This window comes from Bacillus rossius, chromosome 6, assembly GCF_032445375.1.
Source record: "Bacillus rossius redtenbacheri isolate Brsri chromosome 6, Brsri_v3, whole genome shotgun sequence".
Lineage (NCBI taxonomy): Eukaryota > Metazoa > Arthropoda > Insecta > Phasmatodea > Bacillidae > Bacillus > Bacillus rossius.
In genome coordinates, this window is record NC_086334.1 from 28,352,623 (window position 1) to 28,374,974 (window position 22,352).

Consider the following 22,352-nt stretch of genomic DNA (forward strand, 5'->3'; position numbering starts at 1 on the left):
TGTGACTCCTGACTACCTGTCGCGCTGCTAGAGCTACTCTCTGTACTGTGTACGCTAGATGTCACTGTAAATAGGCACTGCAATGTACTGTGTGTTGCGTTCTCACTGCATGTCAGTCAAGTAGCTGCTTAACACATGCATGGTGCAGTAAACCATGAATGATGCTGTTTTTTTTGCAATGTTTTGAAATTATGTAAATTATTCCTTAACATCTATTTTTTTGTACATATTTTGTTAGGATGTGAAAAGAATTTATTTCGTTCAGTCATTAATTTGAGTTATGCAAAAATAAATATTTATTTTGCACAGTGTTGTAAGTAACTAACTGCACAGTGCACATAATCTAAGCACCGACAGGTAGTCAAATTGCACGATCAAGCATTGTAACCACGAATGTGATGTATGCTGATTGCTATTCCTGTAAGTTGTAATGCACGCGCTGGCAGCGTAACATTTTTGATTGCTAAGAGGAATGTGGGTGGAAAACAATAACCTTTAATTGATTGCTGTAATTTACTTTTAGTTGCATTTGTAAAGTTACGTTCAAAATGATGTACTTGAGCATTGTAGGTTGTACATATGGGGTAGTGACATTTCCCATCATCACCTCATGCATTCATACAGATTCCAATTTTAAAATGACGAACTCGTGTGGAATGCCGTCACAGTATTCCAATCTGTCTTTTCACTGTAGCTCGTAGGTAAAGTCATTAGGCTATTATGCCTGTTGAGACATATGAACCAGCTGTTGTTGCATACGTTCATACATTTAATTTCTTATTCCCACACTTGATATTCTACGTAAAAGGATTTAGTGTTTGTTATCGCAAATTCTTAAAATTCCACCCAAATTTCACTGTGAAATATGCAGAGAAAGGTACCAGGTGTCAGCAGTAAAGACACTTTTAAAATCTACTGCTGCACCTGTATAATGTATTGTGTCAGTATTAATTATGTGTACATATATAAATAGAGTATGAGCATGGTTATGAAATCACTTTTACTGCATAGAAGTACGAATAAGTCAGATTGGGAACTGTGAAAGGAGCATTCTCACATTGTACTCTTTATACAAAAGATTTGTCACTTTAGTCATAGAATTTTCTTTTTGTTGTCCTTTAAATTCTTGTCTTTCATTTGGGGCTAAGCTTCCAAACATCTTTGTAGACTGTCTTCAAATTTTATGTTCAAAACAGTGCTTACTTGTCTTCGTAGCCTTTATTTGGGCTGTCCTGGTTGCAATATGCGATGCATGGTTTTAGTCTGCTATGTGAGAAATGTTTCCTTTCACAGTTCTTGCAATCGCTTTTCTTTTTCCTTTTCCCCATGCACTGTGTTTTATTTTTCCTTGTGGCATCCCTCTAGAAAATGTGTGTGCCAGCGACAATGACTGTCCCAACGAGAAAGCTTGCGTGAACAAACAGTGCATAGACCCTTGCACGTTGAGAGGAGCTTGCGGGACGAATGCTCTGTGTCGGCCGGTGCTGCACAAACCGAGATGTTCGTGCCCGCAGTGCTATGTCGGAATGCCACACGAAGCATGCACTCCGGAACCTAAATGTGAGAAAATCGCCACCAGACCGAACCAGCCGGCTGCAGGCTGCGCGCATGACAATGACTGTGGAGATCACTTGGCTTGCAACCGTGCCACGAAGGATTGCCAAGACCCTTGTCGCACCATGCTCTTTGCTTGCGATGCCAACAAGAAGTGTGAAGTGCGCAGACACAAGCCCATGTGCGTGTGCAAGTCGGGTTTCGTGGTAAACGACATGGGCGAGCTGACATGTGCTCCAGAGCACTCTGACTGTTCCCACGACCAAGAGTGTGCATCAAACCTGGCATGCATCGAGAGCAAATGCGAGAACCCGTGCACCGCGCTCCGCAAGCCCCCGTGCTCGGCAGACAAAGCCTGCGACGTTCTAGACCACAAGCCTGTGTGCATCTGTACCCGTGACTGTAACCCCACGCTGTCCATCTGCTTGCGAGACAACGGCTGCCCTGCCCACTTGGCATGCCGAGGATACCGCTGCATCGACCCTTGCGCTAACGTCACCTGTACCGACGATGCCCCGTGCTACGTGGAGGAACACAAACCAGTCTGCAAGTTCTGCCCTGCAGGATATGTCACTGACTCACAATATGGATGCTTGAAAGGTAAAGCAGCTGGGGGAACAGTTGTTTCTGATCTTGGTAGCTAAGACACACTGGAAAATTGAAAACTTAAAGCTTGGTTTTGGTTAACTGAGTCTCCATAATAAACTCAATAACAGTGTTGGCGCAGCATTAAAATAGTAGTAATTCACTTAAATAAAATATTTCTTTAAACTAATTTTGATAAATTAAAACATATGCAATAAAAGTAACTAATATGTAATTTGTAGTTGGGCGGCTAGTTTAAACTACACAAGAAAATAAACATAGAATATAATCTATTAGATATGAGTGTTAGTAGTTAATGTAGACAAAGTGTAACAATTTCTGTAATCAACAAAATTAGTTTATGTATTCAAGAAATATGCGTAGTTTTACTAATATATCTGTATTCTTCTGAGTGGAACGAAAAGTATTCTGATAAATATTTTCAAGTTAGTAGAGAGTGGTCCTCTTCCTCTTCCTTTTGTTTTCTTTATCAGTGGGTTACAGTGCATTTCACATCTTCCATTTCACAGTCTGTCTGAAGTGTACAGTATCATCGAATATCACTACCACAACCTCCTGTATGTACAGCAATTGTATTGTGCATGTGGCTTATCTCTCATCTTAAAATAGTATTAAACGCAACAATTAGTGCATAAATGTCTTTAAACTCACATAAGCTTTCAAGGACTAATGTTTTTAGCTAAAATAACAATTAAAAAATTTCTAAAATAATATTTTTTTTAAATTTAATTAATATTTTTTTATTAAATATTTTGTCAATTATAAATTGTTTGCTATTATTACTTAATATATGATTACCTTTTATAGGCTACCAGTTTTTATGTTCGTATTATTTTATTCTTTATTATAATTTTTAAATTTTCTTAAACTATAACTTATATTATCAGTTTTTAATTTCAACTAGTAAATAATTAATATAATTTATAACTTTTTATTGAGGATGTACAATGAGTAAAAAACAAAATTGTATAAATTTTTAATGAACTAAATTTACTAATAGCTGATTATAAATTAATAGTGAGTTGTTAACTGATACATAAAGTAAATACAGTAAAATATATTAATTATGTTCTAGGTATACTACTTAATTATAGGAAATGAAAAAAAAAACAAATTCTTATGTAATCAAAGCACTTATCATTAAATGTTAATAAAAATAACACTAATAAAAATACCCAGGATATACAAATGTAAACTTCATGAAGTCATTGATACAGAAAAGTTAGCATTAAACAAGCATTTATTTTTGTAATTATGTAGAACAAATCAGTGTTTCATTTTTGATTAAGCCTTTGAAAGCATTTGATTGAGTTTATGGATACTAGTTGTACACATAATGTTAAGTGTACATTCCTGCTTCTTTGTACTGGTGATGGCTGGCATGTGCATGTAAAATTATATTTAAGAATTTAACTGTTTGTGTGGAAATATGTAGTGTTTTTAGTTTTGGAATGGAGTCTGGTAGTTTGTCTAAAAAATTTCTAATGGAAAAATGCATGTAGGGTTTTTAAGTCCCTAGGGCAAAAATGTTTTTGTAGTACATACATACCAATATTGGTTTCTTTTTACATTCATGGACAGAAAGTTAAAGCCACATACAGCTGAACCTTAACATTTTAATAGCTTTTATTTTGTTATATTATGAATACATGAGTGACATTTCAAGGTGGCTAATAGTTTAGTGACATTTTAACAAAATCATTAAGTAAAGTTTTCACTAGATATTGACATAGAGTATTAGAGTATTTAGTATAGAATTTTACAATCACACATTAAAAATTTAATTAAATAAATTGATTCTACAAAGATTATTAGTGCAATCTTTGGCACTGAATCTTTGTTTTTATTTTGGAAAAATTGGTTCTGGAAAATTTATTAAGGGTCTGCGAATATTATCGAAAATTGTTTGATGTTTGTGAATAATTGGATATTTAATTCAACATTTAAAATCAAAAATTTTTCTTAAATTATTCATAAGTTATAGCTACACTAAGCAGGGCTCATTCACAAAAAAATTTAAATAAAAGGAGTGTAAGATGTAAGAAGCTAAGAGTATTTAATTGGAATATTGGGTTTTTTTCTGCAAAATAGTACATACATGGTTTTTATTTTTTATTTACCACAAATAATCTGTAATGACAATAAAACATTGTTAAAAATCTTTTTTATGTACTTGTTTAGTCTGTTTGATCAACACTAAATTTTCAAAATTTATATTTCATGGTTTTTAAAAAATGCATTGCCAGGTTTTATAGTTTCTTGCAGTTTACAGTACTTACTCTATTATGCTACTTACATAGTTATAAGTATTTTTCTTGTTTTCTTTTTATTGTATATTTTTGGATTCCTGTGAAATGAAAGAAAAGTTTCACAGTATGTTTGGATTCAGTTCAAAACATAAATGGTATTCATGAATAATTTGATATTTGATTCTAAGTTTTATTTAATAAAAAAACAGGATTTGCAGATGCCTAAAAATTATACAGAATAATTAGCACTGGTATGACAACTTGGTTACACAAACTATTTCTTTAATAGAATGGCTGAATGCACTGCTAATTTTCTTTTTTTAGTCGAAATGTTAGTAAACTTTTTGATCTCTTATACAAGATTTGTAGAAAAAAAATTGCTTTTCACTTTTCTTTGTGTCTTTATCTTTATCTCAAATCTCTTCTCGTGTGTTTCTTGAGCTTATGCATCTTTACTCCTACTTGGATTTCTAACAAGTTTCATTTGCTTTGTTGTTTACATAAACGTCCATAAATTTTTTGTTAACTTATAAAGTTATAAACCTTATCATTATTGTACGTATTAATGCTATAGCAGTATAGCTTATTGTTTATTTGTTTTTTGGGTGTGCTGTTTTTGAACTATGTGTGAGCTGGGTCTTACCAATGGATTAGCGATAAATGGTTGCTTCTTCCCTCCAGAGATTTGGCTGTGGTGGTAAATTGTCTCTCGCCCTCTCACTTTTCCCATTATATATATTTTTTAAATTATTGGTATTACATTAAAAAAAATTAATTTATTAATTTACAGCTAACACACAAATTAAAACTGCACATCAAACACAAATTCAATGTAGGTACTTAGGTCAAAATTACCTTTACAGCATTTTAAATATTCTGTTATCATTTACTGTCCTCTCTAGTGCCAGATACTTAGGTATTATTGTGAATACAGACCACTTTAATTTATGTTTTGGCCCACATAAATTGTTTAAATCTTTTACTCAAATGACAAACAAAATACTGTATAAAAATAGCACCAGTACCTAAAAGTTAATGAAACATTACATAACAAATATTTATAAAGCAGGTTTATAATTTTTTTAAATTCACTAACCTTTTATTGTTCAGTAGATTACTATCAATGTAACTTTCACTAAACTTGTTGATTTAAACTGTATATTAAAAAATTTACTTCCATCTAAAAAAAATACCATAATGAGTTACTGACAAAAATATTAATAAAAGCTGTTGAACATGTTTGGGTTTTAGTAATACTTATTTGCTAGGAGTTTTTTTTTAACTTGCACGTGGGTGTATGTTGTTCTAATTCTCATTGTACAGTGTGGTACTAACATTTAGTGTATAAACAGTATTTTGTGATTCTGTACAAACTGTTAATTATTTGGTACCTAGTATCTAAAAATAGTGTAACTGATATTATTTCATAAGACTACTAAATGGAGGGCATTTTTCTCTTAATTTTTTTTATTTAATTAAGTTCTTAACGAAATTTACTCAGTGGCAGATGCAGGGAATTTTTTTTTATGGGGAGGTATGGGAGGATTGGAGAAAATAAGAATTTTTTTTTAAAAATTGAACACATAATTTAAAAACACTTGAATTACTATTGACATTAACACTGACGTATGATAGGCCTACAGAAGTACCCTTAGGCAACATTATTCTCACACAGTTGAAATTGCAGCTGTTGTAACAAACTACTGTGCATTACCCAAAATAATATTTTCAACTTGGGTTATGTATTCCTCCCATGCACCCTGCATCCACCACTGAATTTACTGTAGTAAATCACAAATTATTTGCGTACTTTTACCCCAAATTCAATATGTAGTTCTACATATGCTACATAAATTCAAAAATTAATTTTAATTACATTTTCTAATTAAAAATACACTGTACAGTGAGCGGTCTTAAATCCGGCATATTTAGGCCATGCCAGATTAGCGATTTGGCCAGATTATTGAAGGTCAATGTGTTTTGACGGTAATAGCAAAGAAAAATTTATGTTCCCTACATTGGTATTTAAAACAAGGTGAAATAGTCCTCTCTATAGAAAGGAAAAAAATACATAAACACTTTTTCTCCCCTTGAAAAACATTATAAACAGGGTTCTACTGAATTTGCCTTTGACACATTAATCTTCAAATATAGCTTCACTTATGTAATATCTTTTCCACGGAAAACAATATAAAGTTTGGAGTAACAGGCTGTCTACAGATCATGAAAGTCTTGAAAGTTATGAAAAAGTAAGGGAACTGACAGACTGATCGCGAAAGTCACCAGAAAGTCCCCAAATAAACAGCAGTAGTGCTTGGAAATCAAGTAATTTAAATTTCCAGCAGCTTTTTTGTTAACACTCGTGTAGTTTTTACACCTCGATTCAGTTTATAGAAATGATGTAGAAACTGCCTCTGAAAATGTTTTTAGCCTTTTTACTTAAAAATATTGGTACGTTCCTGCGAATCGTAGGAAATTTGTTAGTACATTTCCTCGTGTTTAATTGTCGTCATAAGTATATGTAGATTTAAAAATCACCCTGTTTGTTAAAAATATTTGTAGGAAATATATATTTTTTTTAAAGCATTGGCGTAGCTGTGTTCATAAAGTTAGGGGGGACAAATAATGATTTTGATGTCATGTAAACCCATTCCCTTCCTACTAAGATGGGGGGTCCGGGGGTCCTCCACCGGAAAATTTTGATTTTAGAAGTGCAAAATAGCACTTTTTAAGCAGTTTTTGTATCTAACCATTGGCTACATCGATGTTAAAATTATTATTGTTTCCTTAAGATAAAATTTTACGAGTGAAGAAATTACAAATAAAGTTGGGCAGAATAATATTATCAAATAATAATATCACAGTCTAGAAAGTTGGGGGGGGGGGGCAGACCCCTCCACCCAAAAAGTTCAGGGGGACACGTCCCCCCTGTCCCCCCCTCCCCCCCCACGGTTCCTACGCCTCTGTTTAAAAGGTTGTGAAATAGTTAAAGTAGGTATTTGTAGACACCCTGCGCTGTTAACGGTACTTGTGGAAGGGAGGAGACGGGGTGACGTGGGTGTTGTGTGTGGCGGGCAGCGGTGAGCTGCAGGAACCACGACGCCTGCCCGGCGCTGCTGGCCTGCATCGGCGGCAAGTGCCAGAACCCCTGCAGCGTGGCCAGCCCTTGCAAGGGGCAGGAGGACTGCCAGGTGCAGAAGCACCAGCCCGTCTGCGTCAAAGGTGCGTTACCTGCGGGATCAGCCTCGGGCATTTGTCACACTTTTCTTCCTGTGGGTACACTCTTAAATCTTAACTACTACTACATTTACAAAACAAGTGAAGTGGAAGAATAGTCTTGATTCAGCTATGCATTTACGTTTTTTATTTTTTTTTTCCTTTTATGTATTACTTTTATCTATACCTGTATCTAGGTACACCTTCAAGGATTTTATTTCAAACATAACAAAATCCTAGTGTATATTTCCTGAATTATTATTGTTCAGCTTTGTTTTGGAATTGTTGGCCTGTCTTTCAGTAGTTTTTTTTTATATATATTTTCTTGCTCAATAACAGTATGTGCTTAGTTTTTACTTTGAACATTTCTGAACAATTCGACCTATTAAAAAAAATTATATTTTTCACTTATAGAAAGTTTAATTCTCGATACAGGAAATTTTTAAACAGGAGTTTTGCATTACCTAGTTGGTGAAATGAGCACTATTCACAAATTGTTTTAATAATGTGTTCAAATATTTTTTAAAAAATTTGTTGTGTATCATCTAAGTAAAAATTTAATTATTTTTCATGAAAAAAAAGGGGGAACCTTTATGTAAGAATTATATTCTGTATTTTTTTCTGTGGCTCAATGTAAGACATACATGTATGGACATGTCTTGGATTCAACATTTGTAGACCATTGTAGCAAGTTACTAGTTGTCCTCATGTCAAAATCAGTTAATTATTCGTGGTGATTAGAAACCAAATACTGTTATTTAATATTTTACAGTTCCAGAGAGCCTTGCCACTAATTAATTCCCTATCATGCTATCATGCCAAAAAATTTAATATGGTACTTCATTCATTCAGCCTAAAGACCATATACTGCTTAACTATTTGCAAGAATTTTAGCCAGGAATCAATAAATCCAAGAGGGAAAGAATTATTTACTTTTTTGTTGTTATAATGATATTTTTACTTTATTTTAAATAGCATTATGTTTGAAAGTAAAGCTATGATTATCTATCATTAAGTGATGTTATACATATATACATTTTTCATTAACATTATAATGTAATTTAACTCTTAGTATTTAGGTTTTAAAACAAAACAAAAATTGATATAGGTAAAAAATTCTATCATAATTTTCTTTTAGCATTTATAAAATATTACATGTTAGTAAAACACCTGTTGTTACAGTATGCCAGTGTCAGAGAAATGCAGAGTGTCAACCGGGTCTGAAATGTGATGGTTGCAACTGTGTAGGTATGTATAAAATTGGATTGTGTTTTGGTTATTTGAAATTTACGTGTCATAAATTGTAGACAAATACATTTTCAAATGATTTTTTTTTAAGCTCGGGAGCCGGTTGTCACTGGCTGCGAACACTGTCAGCCAGGATATCTGTGCGAGCCATCTACAGGTGCCTGCATCAAAGGTAGGATTAGGGTAGGCAAGTTCACGGCCATGCCAAGATGTGGCAAACTGGTGTGTTGCTGGTTTGCTTAGCATGTAACAGTTACAAGTGCAGTGCACTTCCTCGCCTCCCCCTATCCCCCATCGCCCCTCGTAACCCTAGCGGCGGCAGACATCGGCGGTGTCGGTTGCTTTGCCCTCTTCGTCGGAGATGAGAAGTCCTGAAGTCCTGCTTACGCTGCGTGGAAGGCTTCCAGCTGCTTGAGAACTGCTTCCCGTGCGGACCGACTAACGCGAACAAGAATCTTCCTGTACATGCTCACTTCTTTGGGAACAAGTAGATCTTGCAACTCTCTGTCCTTAACTTGTATCGTCTGACTCCTCTTACAAGAACGTGAGAACAGCTGAGGCGCATGCGGTCTCTCCCTGGTTCAGATAGTTGAGGGTTGAGGTTTCATCCGGTCAGGGGTTGGTGAAAGAGTCTTCTTGCGACATATTTACATCACTGTGTAACCTACGCTTCTTTGTGATGCGCTGTTTTTGTTGTTAGACTTACCTTACCTGTGTTTCCAAGTAATGTTAGTGATGGTGCGTAGTTTTAGATGAGTACATTATTCTTAATAAGCTATTTTAACTATATGTTTATGTGTGTGTAGCAAAAACTTGAATCATTTGCAGTAGGATAATATTTCTTCAGTTGACTGTTTTGAGTTAGATTTGTGGTAGATTTATTACTAATGAATAATAAAGAATAAAATTGTATGTATTGTACATTCAATGCACAAACCAAAAGCATGCTGGATTTGTAATCTTATTAAAATTTCTGTGTGTAATATTTTATGTCTTCTTGCTATTTGAGTTTCTTGCAGCATGCTTTTATATTTCAGGGTTAACATTTTGTGGGTTTCCCAGCTAAAAATTGTTGTGTTTTATAGGCATAGCACTTGATGTGTTTTTATAATTTCAGGTGGGAGGGGAACCTACTTTATGCATTTAATTATCTGCAATGACTGTAACCTCTTCTGAAATACTAACCTTCTCATTCGTTAGTGCAAAATCTCTCTCAAGAGAATAATATTTTCTCAAGAAAATTAGATAAAAATTTCATTTTATAGGAAAAGTAACCAGGATGTCCATGAATGAATGTTGGTTAGTAAGAAAGAACATAAACTATATTTCCCTAAACTTCCAATAATATATAGAATGTTAGTCACTAATAGCTTCACATTTTGTTGGACTAATAGTGAATTTATTATGTTCAGTAGTCCTTTGTGGTAGGTACTCACATAGAATTCTTGTAACCTTGGGATTACATGCTAGACATTGAATAGCAACTTGACTAAAGCAATGTACTTGGTACATATGAACAGTTTATTATTTCTTTAATTTAATGTTGTAAACATTTTTGATTGGTTAGTTGTGAATGAACATAGAACATTTTCGTTACCATTATTTAGTACTTATTTTTTTAATCTTAAAATGGAACCAATATTTTATTTTTACTAAGAATGATAGAATGCAAATTACTTTTATAATTAAGTTAATTCTGTAGACACACTTAGGCTTAGTGGCATTTTAACTGGGAATAGCCACAGAAGTTCTCTCCTGAAATATTATTATCTATTGCTTGATGTATAAAATATGAGTATAAATCCTTTCCTATGACCCTGAAACCAAATTAGGCATGGTTCAGAGTTAGGTAAGCTCCTATCTGTATTATTTCTTTCTTTCACAGTGACACTTAATATACTGATAATTCATCGTTTCAGTCATATGTATATTGAACAACATACAATATCTTGTAGGTACTTACACTTAACTCTGAGCATGTTGCCCTTAGGTAACACCGTGATGAATGAATATTTAATTCACAAATATCTTTAGATAATACGTAAACTAAATCCATTTGTATTAGTAATCTTTTTTCTTTATTTGCATTGCTCCAGTGAAAGAATATATTTATTTATTTTGAAATTAGCATAATGGGGCTGCTCTTGGTAGCCAGATCTATTTATTTAACAATATTAGGTACAACCCTTGCAGTATAGGCTTTCACAAACAGTTAACATACATTATAAAAATTTGGTCTTACAGTTATGTAAGTTTTATTTGTCTGATTTTTTTTGTTTCCTTTGGTATGTATCATTATTTAGTGTTTTTTTTTTTTTTAAATTAATTACTATCCAGAACACAATAATTATATCAATTATTAATGTTATCAGAGACAACAGTTTTCTCATACTTTCAAGGTTGCTAACAAAAAGATAATTTTTTTCTGGAAAAGCTGATTTCCTAAACTGTTGTATGTTTCCACTATTGCATTTTATGCCTTGATAGTGGTGTTTGTTGATATTACACACTGGCCATTAAAAGTATTGATGTATTAAGTGTCACTGTAGAATACTGATTTAAAGAATTATATTTATTTTTATTTATTAATTAGCTGAAGTTGGCTTATTTTCTGTATTTTTTTCTTCTTTATCAAGGCTCTGAACATTATTGAAATTTGAGTAAAGTTTCCTAGTAGGTAATGCACATATTTAAAATATAATGTGATAGTTTTACATGGCATGCGTTTGGCTTTTTAATTGTTGGCTTTGGTTTGATAGCACTGTTTGGCAAGGTTTTTTGCTTTGACTAACACTAACACTGTATATACCTAACAATGTAACATGTAAGAATTGGCTGAAATTAAAATTTTGTAATTGTTAAATTAATTGGTTTGTGCATATTATAAATTTTCTCCAATACTTTCTTCAAAAATATAATCAAATTTAACTCTAAAATTAACTCTTTTCTTGTTTTAAAAATCTGTCTTTGCATATATCTGTTCTCTTAATTTAGTTTAGTAACTTATAAATAGTTTGTGTAGTTAATTGTACTTTTCACTCTTCACAATGCTAAACTAACTTTTGTCATTTATGATTTTTTTTTCCACCCTCATCCTTTTGTACACAGAAACTGCAACCATTAGCACAACAGAAATGCCAAGCACAACTAAAACACCAGCACAGACCGAAACACCAGAAAATGAGTTATCGTCCACACAGACTTTCATACCAGAAATGACAGAACAAACTACTGTAGAGAACATGACTTTTGAAGACTCGACTGAGTTTGCTTTTCCAGAAAATGACACACTTCTCATGACAGTCATCAATGTGCTGACTTCAACATTGTCTGGGCTAATGACAAGCACACCATCAGGGATGTCTGTAGTAGCAACCGAGACATCAGCAATGCCATTTGCTTACACTACATTCCACATACCCTTAGATGGAACAGAAATTCCAGGCATCTCAGAGGAAAGTAGTTCACCTTCATTGGAGATGAAAACATTGGAGAACGCCGAAGATTTAGTGACTAGTGGCAAAACTGAATCTGAGGTTCCTACTACAGCTCATACAGACAGAGACTTGTCAAGTGAATCATCTACTCCTATTTCTGGGCAGACACTTAATCTTCAGTATACTACTGACACTTTCAGTCATGGAAAATATGCTTCTGTTAAAACAAATGAAGTAAACACTTTTTTTACTGAAGAAAATGAACTAGGTGTAACATCTGAACAAACAATGAATAAAGGAACACAAGTAACCAAAACATATACAGAAGTTTCACAAACTACAACTGAAAATGCTGCCACTAACTTATTAAATACAGGAGATAGTGAAAAACCTTCTTCACAAGAAGACATGAAAATAAATCCAGAAAGCATCATTGCAACATCTCAAGAAACTACCAAACAGTCTCAAACTACAGAATCCATTGAAACAAATTTTGTTAATAATTATACTCTAGAACTGGTTCCTGAAAAAGCTACAGAAATAATTACTTTTAATACCAGACCCACACCAAACACTACAGACACACTAAAAGAAACAACACCATCATCAATATTTTCATTGCTTGTTACAAAATTGGAGACTGTAATGCAAATTCTTTCAGATATTACCACATCTAAGCCTAATATATCATATTCAGACTTAGAAAATACTATTGCAAATAAAATTGAAGAATCACAGACAACCACAACAAAATCTCAGGAAATGATATCGTCAATAAAAACCAAATTACCTGTACCTGAAATAACCACATTAAATGTCTTCCCTATTGCATCACCTACTTTCACAGAAACAACAAATACAGAGGCATCTGCTGTTACAGAGGCCGAAACGAAAGAAACAAAAGAGAAATCAGAAACAGAGACTACATCTCCACTGACCATAATGGAAACAACCTTAGCAGAGCCTTTTGGTTTACCATTGTTGACTGAAACAACAGTACCTAGTCAAACTACACTAACAGTTCAAACTAATTTTGAAACAGTGGGAACAACTACAACTGAATTGTTTGTGCCAAAGATGACTACTCAAAGAATCCAGACAAGTACTGAGACTTTAGAAACCACTACATCTAAGTCTTTTGGTTCATCAGGGTTGACAGAATCTTCCATACCTAGTTTAGATACACTACCAGTCCAAACAGGTGAAACTACCACATCTGAACAAGTAAGATTTGCATCAATGGTAACAGAGTCATTTGTACCAATAGAAACTACTGAAGGAACCCAGACAAGTTCTGAGTCATTGGAAACAACCACGTCTGAACAACTTGGCTCTTCGCCAATAGTAGAATCCTCCGTACCTAGTGCAACTACACTATTAGTCAAAACATATTCTGACACAATAGAAACAACTACGCCTGAACAATTAAGCTCTGCATCAATGACGACAGAGTCATTTGTACGTAGGGAGACAACTCAAACAACCCAGACAAGTTCTGAGTCATTGGAAACAACCATGTCTGATCGACTTGGCTCTTCGGCAATAACAGAATCCTCCATACCTAGTGCAACTACACTATTGGACAAAACAAATTCTGACACACTAGAAACAACTACACCTGAACAAGTAAGCTCTGCATCAATGACGACAGAGTCATTTGTACGTAGGGAGACTACTGAAGGAACCCAGATAAGCTCTGAGTCATTGGAAACAACCACGTCTGATCGACTTGGCTCTTCAGCAATAACAGAATCCTCCATACCTAGTGCAACTACACTATTGGACAAAACAAATTCTGACACACTAGAAACAACTACACCTGAACAAGTAAGCTCTGCATCAATGACGACAGAGTCATTTGTACGTAGGGAGACTACTGAAGGAACCCAGATAAGCTCTGAGTCATTGGAAACAACCACGTCTGATCGACTTGGCTCTTCAGCAATAACAGAATCCTCCATACCTAGTGCAACTACACTATTAGACAAAACAAATTCTGACACACTAGAAACAACTACGCCTGAACAATTAAGCTCTGCATCAATGGTGACAGAGTCATTTGTACTAATGGAAACTACTCAAGGAACCCAGATAAGCTCTGAGTCATTGGAAACAACCACGTCTGATCGACTTGGCTCTTCGGCAATAACAGAATCCTCCATACCTAGTGCAACTACACTATTAGACAAAACAACTTCTGACACACTAGAAACAACTACGCCTAAACAATTAAGCTCTGCATCAATGACGACAGAGTCATTTGTACGTAGGGAGACTACTGAAGGAACCCAGATAAGCTCTGAGTCATTGGAAACAACCACGTCTGATCGAATTGGCTATTCGGCAATAACAGAATCCTCCATACCTAGTGCAACTACACTATTAGTCAAAACAAATTCTGACACATTTGAAACAACTACGCCTGAACAAGTAAGCTCTGCATCAATGACGACAGAGTCATTTGTACGTAGGGAGACAACTCAAGAAACCCAGACAAGTTTTGAGTCATTGGAAACAACCATGTCTGATCGATTTGGCTCTTTGGCAATAACAGAATCCTCCATACCTAGTGCAACTACACTATTAGACAAAACATATTCTGACACACTAGAAACAACTACGCCTGAACAATTAAGCTCTGCATCAATGGTGACAGAGTCGTTTGTATCAAGGGAGACTACTCAAGGAACCCAGACAAGTTCTGAGTCATTGGTAACAACCACATCTGATCGACTTGCCTCACCATCTGTGCAGACAGAATCTTTCATACCTAGTTCAACTACACTATTAGTCGAAACAAATTCTGACACTCTAGAAACAACTGAACCTGAGCAATTAAGCTCCACATCAATGGTGACAGAGTCGTTTCCTGCAAGGGAGACTACTCAAGGAACTGAAACTAGCTCTGAGACATTAGGAACAACCACTTCAGAATCACTTGGCTCTACGTTGTTGACAGAATCTTTAATACATAGTACAACTATAGAAACCACATCAGAAAATCTTTCGTCTATGTCAATGGTTACTGAGTCATTCGGTCTAGATATGATTTCACAAGGAACCCAGACAAGTTCTGAGTCATTGGTAACAACCACATCTGAGCGACTTGGCTCAGCAACACTTACAGAAGTTTCTATTCCTCATGCAACTACATTGGCTACACAGACAAAATCAGATACAGTAGCCACAACTACATCGGCATCATCTGCCTCAACTGATTTTTCTGTACCATATATGTACATGACAAACGGTACGACTGATGGAATGGAAATTCTTCAGGAGACCACTAGTATTTCTAGTAGAACTTCATCACAGGATACAGAGGCAGTTACCAGAATTGAAACTACCATGTCAGGACTTGATGGGCTCGAAACTACAAATAATTATATGGTGACAACATTAAGACCCCTTTCAACAGGAGACTTATCTGAGCAGATTGAGCTGGTCACTACAAATATAACTGATATCGGGAACAGTGAAGAAATAACTAGTCAACCTGGAACCACTACTTTTGGTCCATTGCTGTCATTTTCTGAGCAGACTGCAGGAATTTTTGTAACTACTATGAAATATCCAGAGTTGGTTCCTGAAAATGCTAGTTTTGTCATTGATGCTGAATCAGCTACAACAGAACTTTTAAAACCAGATACAACTAGTATTCCAGAAACAACATTCAATCCAACATCACAACAAAAGGAATCAGTTACTGAATCTAAAACAGACACTATTGTATCTACCAAAGAATATACAAGTACGTCCGAGACAACTACTGTAAGTGTTTCATCTCAGGAGACACAGGCAACTTTTGAGCCTAAAACAAAAGCACCAAAACTTGTTGAACAAGAAACAACTGGTATACCTGAAACAACTACTTTGGGATCATCATTGTTGTTTACAGAGCGGACAGAACAAAACATAGAATCTATAACCGATGGGGTAGATGCTGTACAGCTGTTGACAACTTCTATTCCTGGAGCAACAACATCGACACTGACGTTGACAGAGCCAACTGAGTCTAGAATCGAGACCATGACAGAGACCAGCACACCAGGCAACTTCCCTGACGCAACTCAAACGACAGGGACGACCTCAGATGCTGGGACTGTCATGACGAACACGGCAGGATTGTCGACCACAGTAGCAGGCACCCCCACCACCCTACCTCCCCTTGTAAACAGAACGTGTATTGCCGATGGCGACTGCGCCCTGACCGAGGCCTGCAAGCGAGGCGAGTGCGTGGACCCTTGTGCCGAGAGAGACAATGGGTGTGCTCACAATGCCCTCTGTATGGTTTCAAATCATGTACCACTTTGTTCTTGCCCACGAGGACATACCGGAGATGCTACGGTGGATTGCCAAAGAGGTATAACGACACTACAACAAAATTATTACACAGATACGAATTCATAAGCACTAAAGCATAATAATTGATTGTAAATAGCTAACTGTATTGCTCAGAACTTCAACTCTTATCTATGTCTGTCTTTGCTCATTACTTGATGTGTTGTAGAGTTTGTAGTCTGTAGTCACTTTAGCACAGTGAATAATAGTGCACTTGCTCTGAAATATAATCTGAATTTCTAAAGACATAAAAGACTGTTGATCATCTAAACATGTGTGTTACTAAACAAAAGTAAAGCATTAATGCCATTGTACAGTAACCCAGCTATCTTAGCTATTTCCTTTAACTTTTCTTCTGCCAATACCTGCAGTCCCTCTAATTCTAATCACATGAAATAAAATTAACTAAAAACATATATTAAATTAATTATAAATTAAAGTTAAGAGATTTCTGAAACTATAAATATATACTTAGTGTTCATATATTGTTGAATGGATGTGTTTGCTCCAAAAAATTTTTAATCATATTAATTTGGTTTTGCTCATAGTAATTGTTTAATTTTGTTCATTTAAAATTTTTTTTTCTTGGACACTTTTAGTTTTTGTATTAGAAGCAGTAACAAAATTAATTTGCATACTGTTGATGTGTTACTAATTTGTACTCTTCGTATAGAACCTGGAACTCCCAAGAAACCCCACCCCTGCGAGTCTGAATCAGACTGTCTGGATAGTGAGGCTTGCTACAAAGGGATGTGCGAAAACCCTTGTGGATTTGCACAGGCATGTGCAGATTCCGCACAGTGTCGTACCAAGGCACACAGACCTGTGTGTTCTTGTCCCCCAGGATATGAAGGGAACCCTGCAGAGAAGTGCTTTCTGGCTGAGCCATGTAAGATCATGTGACTTGATTTTCAGTATCAGACCAACCCAAGCTCAACATTCAAGAGACTTTCTGGCTTTTCACAGTTAAAGCACAGGGATCAGGGAAAATGTATGACTGTAAAACATAGCTGTGAAGGATATATTCATGAATAAATCACACAATTTTTGTAGCTACTGTAAGTAGCTTATGGTAGATATGGGAAATTTTATACAGTATAATTACATGAAGAAAATTTGATAATCACACATTTAAACCGTTCACTTTTTAAAAATTTAATGGTAAATTACATAAGTATTAATTATAATTTTATGAAAGTTAAAAACTTTGGGCCCATACTATGTGATATAGGTACCATAGCCAAAATTCAGCTTTCTGAAACTACGTTCATGAAAATACAGTAAAACTGTGTAAAATATTTTTCTCGGTATGTATACAGCATTTGGTAGGAGTAATTTTGTGATATTGGAATGGAGGTTGACGAACAAAAATGTTAACACAGTTTTATAATACTTAATAAAACTGGCCTTGCTCGATTGATAATACATTGTCTCCTTCTCTAACCCCAATTGTCCAGATAGCGCAGTGGTGGAATGGGTTTTTGATTAGCTCAAAGGGTAATTTTTGACATGGTTCAAACCTCATCACTGGAAAAAATATTTTTTTAACTTTTTTTAAATAACATACGGTATTACTGGATTATACAACAAAGCTTTTAAGAAAACATATATGAATACATTTAAATTGTTTATCTTATTGCTACAGTAATATTAAATACACATAGCTCAGGTCATTGGATTAATTATTTCATACTAGGCAGGCCTATATCCTTAATTTTTTACTTAAAATAAAATTAATTACGCTTATTAGGAAATGAATTTGCATACATATTAAAATAAAACTTTATAATGGTATAACTGTCCTTTAATATTTGTTATAATTTATAGTCACCTAACGTCTGCAGAATTATTATGGTATTATTAATATTAATTGTTAAATAAATTTTAACTAGATGATCAGTATGTTGATAATATTTCTTGTCAAAAACCAGTTCCAAAGCCAGGGTTTAATATTTTATTTAGCTTTTATCGGAGCCAATTTTAATAGTTTTGAATTTCCTTTTTGTTTCGTACTGCCATCTGCGCGTGATGGTGGAAATAAATTTTTATGATTCAGGCTGTGAATTCTAGTGGCGGGTGGAGAAAGTATATACGTACTTGAAAAGAGAATATTTATCACGCTCGGCATTGAACGACATGGTGCATTGCCATGCGGTTTTTTTAAGGCCGGCATTATAAACTATGCAAGACACTCAGTAACGCAAGTAATGCATATTACAAGTTCATCTGCAACGTGAGAACTCATGAATTTGCTCCTTACATAGGTTAAATGTTTACACATCACTGGCTAGTGCTGAAAGACTCGCTCACATTTGTTTCATTTGAGATGAGTTGCTAAACATTTGTTATGTGGGTAAAACATTCTGCACGCTAGAAGCAAAGTGTAATTCTCAACAAATAAGGTATTTTTGAAAACGGGTTTTTAAAAGTATTACAAATATTTTGTTATTTATAACTATAGTTTATAAACACAATCAGTACATTTATTAATTTTTTGTCAAACGCTTTCTTAGATATCAAAAATTCTAGATTCTCATCTCAGGATGACGTTCCAAGGCTAAAATTGGAGAACTATAGAAAACATGGTAAATAGTGATGTGTCAAATCCAAATCCTAAGTTTTAAAGAAACATATATCGAAATAGTATACACTTTAAAATAATAAATAATACTTACATGTTTAAGACATACGACTTTTTGTTTAAAAAATAAAAAAAATTTCCCTGAGGTACTAAACAAACATTACGATAAACCTTTTAGCTGGTGACGAATACAAACAATTTTTTGAAAGTTTCTGTGGAGATATATATTGTAGTCTTATTCAATCACACATCTGCTAGTATTTGAATTTCTGAATCTGACCTTCCCCAAATATTTTTCTTTGAATTTTTTTTTTCTCTGATATCTTTTGAATACCTACTAAAAATATCATGGTGTTTTGAGTATTTGATTGGCCCTGGTAATCAACTAAATTTTGGTTTCTCCTACTTTGCACCAAGATAGCTTTTGTGGATGAGATGCTGAGGGCCACGAATAGGTTCAGCTTTAATTTCATGAATGATAACTGTGCATGGGACACACCCACACTTTCATAGCATTCTTGTGTGTACTTGCATTCTGCTTGCATTTTATGATTCGCGAACATGAATTAAAGCATTCAGAGTCTAGGTTATTCAACAGTCTGTATTAAAGTATTTAAAATAAGACAAACATCACGGAAATTGATGTTCATAGCATTAGCTTCTTTCATTAATAAAATAACCTTGGCTAAAGTGTGGCTCCTGGTACTGCAAAACAACTTCAGTTGACAATCACTGATTTGACTGAAGATTCTCAGCTGTTTGGAGACGTTTACAAAAATATTATTTGAAAAAATCATATAGTAATTAGCTAGAAAATCAACCGTGAAATGTATTTTTTATAATCCATTCTTAGTGTTGACTTGGGTTGGTTCACAAATGTTTAAAACAAATTTATTTTCAATAAATGTTTTTATAATCTTGTTTAAAGAGAATCTTTCAGACATTGTAGTTTTTTTTTAACGAAGCTGCTCACAAAATGTTGACTAACACTGCTGTAAGTAATTTTTCCCTGTACATGGATCCAGTTATGTTAATATGTAAAAAATAACAAACACTCATGTCGGCACTTTGTGGTGGGATAGTATTAATACTACCGTGATGGATTCTCTTTAAACATTTGTCACTTATTTGTTCTTCAGTTATTTAGTGTCTGGACACTTCTCTGATTTTTTTTTTAATATTTGGTCTTTTGTTTCATATAAGTACTAGTAAAATTACTTTGTGTTGCATAAAGCTATCCCATTTAATATTGCTCCTATATTTCATAGTTTCAGTTGTAATAGATTTTTCATGTGGTATTGACAAAGAAGTTAGATATTAGTAAGTACTACACTTAATATTGATTGTATAGGTTTTTGTATTTTGCTGCATATTAATTAGACCGGAGATAATATGTAGGATTTCCTATGTTCCATGCCTACATTAGCTACAATTAGTCATCAAATAGTACATTTCATAGCATGAAACAATTTTGTTATTTCTATGAAGCCATCAATTATTAAGAATAGTTTTCTTGTAGCTGTGCACTATTACTTAGCTGTATTCTTTTGGTTCAAAAATGTTCTGTACGTACAAAAGGAAATTACATGTGCAAGAAAATTTAAAAAAAAAAATCTTTCTTCATTTATGTTATTATTGCTTTTTCTCTTGTATATTACTTCTCTCCATTTTTATTACAAAGGGGAACACAATGTATAAACACACATCACTGGTATTATGATTTTGCATCAAACTATAAATGGTATTTACTTTTTATTTGTAATCTTGTACACAGTAAGAATATAGAGTAGAAAAATATGTAGTTTTTTTATAAAGAGCATGAATATTTTTTGTTGTAAACTATTTGAATTATGTAGCACATGTACGATAAACACTATTTTTGTAGTATTCTTGTAAAGTAATAGTAGAACCTAGGCTTAGCTGCATCCAATGTGATTGTTTATTTAGTTGTAAAGATTGGAGTTGTTTTAGTTGGAAACTATCTTGATAGACCTTTTTCTTTTATATTCTGTATATAAGATGCTAGTTCTTCCTTCCTCCTGTGGTGTAAATGCCGTCTGATTGTTACCCCACTGTAGTGAGTTGCACTAGCGACGATGATTGTCCACTGACGGAAGCTTGCATCAGTGGGAAGTGTCAACCTCCGTGCGATGTTCACAATCCATGTGCAGCCAACGCAGTCTGCATCAATGCAAACCATGCATCTGACTGCAGTTGCGCCGAAGGTTTCCACGGCAACGGCTTCGTCGGCTGTCTGACAGGTATGCATGGTCTACAGCTCGTCGTACCGAGGGTCGTTGATTTCTTGCAAGATTGCTCACAGTGCACACTTCAATTAGATGTCTGCAAAGCATTTACAAGTGCTTTCGTGTTCTATAAGCAAACAGTTGCATAGCTGGGTGATGTGGTTGATGAGTTTTTCATGTTCATTGCAGTCGCTTCGATGGGCTCCGTTTGTCAGTACAATGAAGACTGCCCTCCAAACAAGCTGTGTGATCGTCTGAACCGCGTGTGCATCAGTCCCTGTCTGGAGGACTCCTGCGGGGACAATGCAGAATGCTTCCCCGTGAACCATGCATCGGAGTGTCGCTGCCTCCAGGGATTCTCTGGGAACCCGTACACAGAGTGTGGCCGAGGTAATGAGCAGTTGGACTCAGAATATGTTTCCATCACTTCGCATCGAATGTGATCTTACAGTAAATGAATGTGGCACTGTCGAAAAACAGTGACTCGTATTTTGCATTTGTCTCAGTGTCTGGATGCCAGCGTAACGAAGATTGCCAGTCGAATGAAGCATGTGTCAGTGGAACGTGCAAGAACCCGTGTCGCTGTGGCGTGAATGCAGTGTGTGATGTCGTCAATCATGTGGCATCATGCAAGTGCCTGCCGGGTTACACCGGCAATGCTGCCACAGCTTGCCAAGGTTTGCCCGTTTTCTTCACGACATTGTTTTACTCAGCATGTTTTTTTTAAACATTATTTTCAATAGCAGTGATGGTTTTAGTGAGATATTTAATTAGAGTATTGTGAATGAATTTCATATCAGTTATTCTGAAATTTTTGAAGTTGTATTATATTTTAGTTCATAGTTAAGGGATCGTCCATTAATCACGTGAGGCT

At 34.8% G+C, this 22,352-nt stretch overlaps 1 protein-coding gene across 1 annotated transcript in view; it reads left to right on the forward strand.

The window, feature by feature from the left end:
- The window catches only part of LOC134532937 (uncharacterized), a 429,205-nt gene that overhangs the window by 177,893 nt on the left and 228,960 nt on the right, over window positions 1-22,352 (forward strand). Inside the window, exons 44-50 of the mRNA XM_063370011.1 lie at window positions 1,366-2,154; window positions 7,488-7,631; window positions 8,808-8,873; window positions 8,965-9,045; window positions 21,311-21,493; window positions 21,668-21,868; window positions 21,985-22,155. Of these exons, the coding sequence (XP_063226081.1) occupies window positions 1,366-2,154; window positions 7,488-7,631; window positions 8,808-8,873; window positions 8,965-9,045; window positions 21,311-21,493; window positions 21,668-21,868; window positions 21,985-22,155 (1,635 nt within the window). The remainder of the gene's footprint in view (window positions 1-1,365; window positions 2,155-7,487; window positions 7,632-8,807; window positions 8,874-8,964; window positions 9,046-21,310; window positions 21,494-21,667; window positions 21,869-21,984; window positions 22,156-22,352) is intronic.